This window comes from Oxyura jamaicensis, unplaced genomic scaffold (assembly GCF_011077185.1).
Source record: "Oxyura jamaicensis isolate SHBP4307 breed ruddy duck unplaced genomic scaffold, BPBGC_Ojam_1.0 oxyUn_random_OJ70157, whole genome shotgun sequence".
Lineage (NCBI taxonomy): Eukaryota > Metazoa > Chordata > Aves > Anseriformes > Anatidae > Oxyura > Oxyura jamaicensis.
Genome location: NW_023309810.1, coordinates 1 through 4304, shown reverse-complemented (window position 1 = coordinate 4304; position 4304 = coordinate 1). Strand labels below are relative to the sequence as shown.

The 4304-nt window shown below is 70.8% G+C and overlaps 1 protein-coding gene across 1 annotated transcript; it reads right to left on the bottom strand.

Moving 5' to 3' along the window:
* Window positions 1-288: 288 nt before the first annotated feature.
* On the bottom strand, window positions 289-3003 carry CANT1 (calcium activated nucleotidase 1). The gene is made up of 3 exons (XM_035313990.1): window positions 2318-3003; window positions 1880-2083; window positions 289-1508 (listed from the first exon to the last, which is right to left on the bottom strand). Exons 1-3 carry the CDS (start codon window positions 2934-2936, stop codon window positions 1138-1140), a joined length of 1194 nt encoding a protein of 397 aa, XP_035169881.1. The 5' UTR covers window positions 2937-3003; the 3' UTR covers window positions 289-1137.
* Window positions 3004-4304: the final 1301 nt, after the last annotated feature.

The window sequence follows — 4304 nt, the reverse complement described above, 5'->3', positions numbered from 1 at the left end:
AAACGAGGGGAGAGGCTGCACCATTCCTGGGGCCCACGGAGATGGGAGCTGGGCACAGCAAGGCCTGGGGACAGTAGCCAGGCTGGCACTGGAGCATTTGTCCCCTCACAGCCCTGCTCCAAGCTCCTGTGGCAGTCAGGAAGGCACGGCCTCAGGGAGGGGTCTGGCTGCAAGGCCCCTGCCTGCTCCTCCGAGCCCAGCCGTGGAGCAATGCGATGTGGTGAGCCGGGGGCTTCCCCACAGCCCTACCGCACGAAACTTTCCCCAGAAAGCACAGGCCCAGGCAAACCGTTACCCATTGCCACATGGTTTATGTGAAAAGGGAAGTAAAACCAGCTAACTGGGTGAAAAACAGCCTGACGAAATCCCCTGCAGCTACCAGCTCGGCCAGCCCACCCTGCCCTCCCCTGCCCTGGCTGGCACCCTGCTGTGGCCATGTCCCCCGGGTCGTGTCCTAACCTGGGGACAGATCTGGCCAATGTCCCCCTCAAGCACGCTCCTCCCCTCACAGTGGTGGGGGACACGGGGACATCTGTCCCCACACCTCCCGTGTGCTCCCAGCCAGGTGCTGGGGAGGCAGATCAGGGGCTCCCCCCCCCCGACACGCTGCTGGCACTGAGGGGCCCTTGTGCCCAGGTCAGGCCCCGTCCCCAGGCAGTTTGGGGAAGGCGCTGCCCAAGGCCAGGGAGGCTCCCGATGGCACCAGGGAGCAGAGGGCAGCACCAGCCCAGGCACAGGGCTGCAGGGGTGCGGGGACGGTGCCCTCCCGGGGCACAGGCTGGCACAGGGCAGGCGAGCGGGGGCTCCGTCCTCAGCTGGAACCCAGCGCGCGGCTGCCACCAGCGCCAGCGGCCCGCGGAGGTGCCGGGCAGCGACGGCTGCAGCGCGGGGAAACTTCCCTGAGCCTGGGCGGGTGGCAGGCCGCAGCACCCTGTGGTGGCAGCCCTTTGCCACCAGGTGCCACTGCCGAAACGCTCGCCCCACGCGCGCTGCAGCAAAGCCAACGCTTTAGGTGGGACGCCGACACCAACCACAGAGCTGCGAGCGCGGCGTCCCTCGGAGCGTGCGCCTCACCGAGCGCAGGGCCTGCCCCGCAGCCCCCGTCCTCCCCGCCCCCCCGGTCCAGTGCGAAGTCTGTTAAATAAACTCAATGCCCTCGTATTTCACGCTCCCAATCCTGGTCTCCGGCAGGAGGAAGCGTCCGTCCAGCGTGAAGGCCATGATGTAGCTGGCGATCTTGCCGTTGTCCTCCTCCGACTTCAGCGCCACGATGATCTGGTCGTCCGTGTCTGGGATGAACTTGAAGGAGGAGAAGCCGTGGGTGGGGACCACCTCACCCACCCGCCCCACCGTGATGTCCCCGAAGTCCTGGCTGGAGCTGAGCAGCAGGTTGGTGCCTCGCCGCTCGTCTGCCTTCTCGTTGTAGCGCTCGTGGCTGGCGCGGCGCGGCAGGAAGAACCAGCGCTGCAGCGTGTCGCTCCAGGAGGCCGACTCGTGGATCAGGTAACCTACAGCGGGGAGTGGGGACGCGTGGCACGGGGCAGCAGCACCCTGCCAGGCTGCAGACACCCGCCTGCGGGGGCAGGACCCAGCCCCACTCAAAGAGACACGGCCATGGGGAGGACAGGACAGCCCCACGGGGAGGACAGGACAGCCCCACGCAGACCAAAGCTGTGAACGTTGCCGCTTCCTCCTGCCGGGCGCTGCCCCCCTCCCACTGCCCCGGCACCAGCCGAGCCACCCGAGCTGCTCCCAGCATGGACAGAGGGGAGAGCACTGGGCAGGGCAAGCCCCGGCTTCCCCAGCCCCCTTTACATCTCACCCCGGCCCCAAGCAGGGCGAGGGGCGCGCGGTGACGGGAGGGAGCCCGGCTCAGTACCTGGGGGTCGGATCCCAGCCGCAGCCCTCAGCGCGTTGTAGTTTGCCACCCAGCTCTCGTGGCCCACGTCGCCCTTGTAGCCGATGACCTTCACCCACTCGGGGTTCTCGTTGACCACCTCGCCCGTGGTCGTGGTCCACTCCTTGCCCAGGCCCCCCACGTACAGGTGCTCGTCCTTCACCGCCAGCCACTCCGCCTTGAAGCCTGCAGCAGAGAGAGCGGCACGAGCCCGGCCGGGGCCCGGCCAGCACGCGGCTGTTAGGCCACCCCACGTCCCCGCTCCCCACGGTGCCACAAGGGACAGCTCAGCGCTGCATGCAGCCCCCCCCCAGCCTGGCCAGGCTCGCGAGGTGACAAAGAGGTGACAAGGGACGAGGGTTTCACCGCTCCGTGCCTGCAGCAGCAGGCGGAGCGAGCGGGGCAGCCCCGGAGGCTCACCTTTCCCCACGGTGCCGTCCCCATCCGAGAGGATCACCCAGGGCACCACCTTGCTGCCCTCGATCTGGTAGACCACCCCCGTCCGGTCATCCACGGAGTACAGCTTCCCGTTGAAGACGACGAGCTCCGAGAGCTCCATGCCCCTGCCCTTCTCGGCCAGGTGGGACCGCAGCACGCTCTCCTCTTTGTCCCATTCCACCGTCACGCTGTCCCCGCTGGCCGACAGCACCAGGTAGCCCTTCTTCAGGTAACTGAACCAGGTGTGCTCCTCAGAGCCCCGGGACTGAGTGTCCAGGTCCGCAATGACCCCGATGCGGTAGCGCACGCCCTCGGGGTTCCTCTGGGGGGGGGACAGCGGGTAGGTGTCGTTGTAGCGGTCCTCTGCCCGCAGCCGGAGCTGCCAGTTGTGAGCATTGGGCGTGACGGGCCGCGCCGGGGAGGGCCGGTGCAAGCAGAAGAGCAGCAGCACGAAGCCCACGCAGGCTGACGACAGCACGATGGCCTTCCAGCGCGGTCGGAACCGGGGGTCGGCGCCCTTGGTCATGGACGCGAGGACAGGCAGGCCGCCCACGCTGATCCGGAGGGGGCTCATAGACTCATTGCACGGCGGGACGGGCATCAGACTGGGGCCGGGGAGAACCTGGCAGCACAGAGGGGAAGCGGCGGGTGAGAGCTGGAGCCTGGAGCCCCGCTGAGCCGGGGGGATGGCAGGGCACAGCCCCGCACGAGGGGGAGGCGGGCGGCCCCATCCTGTCCCCTGAGGGCCTGCTTTGCTGCGGGAGCCCTTCTGCCATCCTCAGCCCCTCCTCATCCTCCCCTTGTCCCCCCCCAGACTGGACTGAGCCCCAGTGTCCCAGCAGGCAGGCCCAGCTGGCCCAGCACCGCTGCTCACCCAGGGGCCTGCAACAAGCCAGGCAGGAGCGACCCCCGGGACCCTCGGGGCGTCCCGCTGGGCAGCGTCCTCGCACGGCCCGGGGAGGAGGAGGCTCGCTCACGGCAGCGCTCCTTGACCACGGACAGCCCTCGGGGCGCTGCCGGAGCGCTCAGGTCCCGCGGTGGTGCTGAGCGCGCCCCCAGGCCCCGTGGGGACACGGGGACACGTGGCAGCTCCGCCCGAGCAGGATGCCATTGCCTGAGCAGGAAGTGCAGCGCCCAGGTCCAAGGGACGCACACCAAGACCTGCCCAGCCCTGAAGTCGTTTTTTAAATAAATAAAATAAGTGGCAGCAGCCCCCCGGCACCCCAGCCAGGCCCGTCCACGCTCACGTCACCCCCAGGGGCAGGACGCGGGGGGGCACCTTCAGCTCGCCCCAGGTGTGCCCCACCGGGGGGGTCCCGGCCGTGCCCCTCCGTGACGCCTCTTTCTGCAGGGCACCGGGGACGGGGCAGCTCCCTGGGCTCCCCCGGCTCTGGGGGCTGCGCAGGGAGCTCCCGGGGCTGGGCGCTGCCCCGTGCCGCCTGTTCTCACCTGTCCTCACCTCGCCCCATGCGGCACGGGGACGGGACCCCCACCAGGCTGTGACCCCCCCACCGGGGCCGGCTGTCCCCAGGGGCCACGCACCGGGCGCTGCAGGGCCCCAGCCCGGTGCTGGGCTCTCAGCACAGCTCCCAGCGGGCCCAGGCGGCACCGAGCGGGGGGGGCGGCACCGGGCAGCCCCCGGGCACGGCGGGGCCGCGGGCACCAGGACAGGGCGGACAGGGTGGGGCGGCCCCGGGGCACTGCGCCCACCCCGAGGGGGCCGCCCGTGCACCGAGCACCGTCCCCGGGCACCCCGACCCCCGTCCTCGGGGGTGGCAGCCGGACACCGGTGCGCGGCCCGGGCGGGGTCCAGCGCCCCCGCTATCCCCCGGGGCCCCCCAGCGTCGCCCCCCGGCCCCCAGCACCGCCGCCCGGGGCCGCAGACACAGGGGCTGCGGTGCCACCGCCCCGGGCAGAGCCGCTCGGGCCCTCCCGGCGCCCTCGGCCCGGCCCGGCCGGCCCCCCCGGG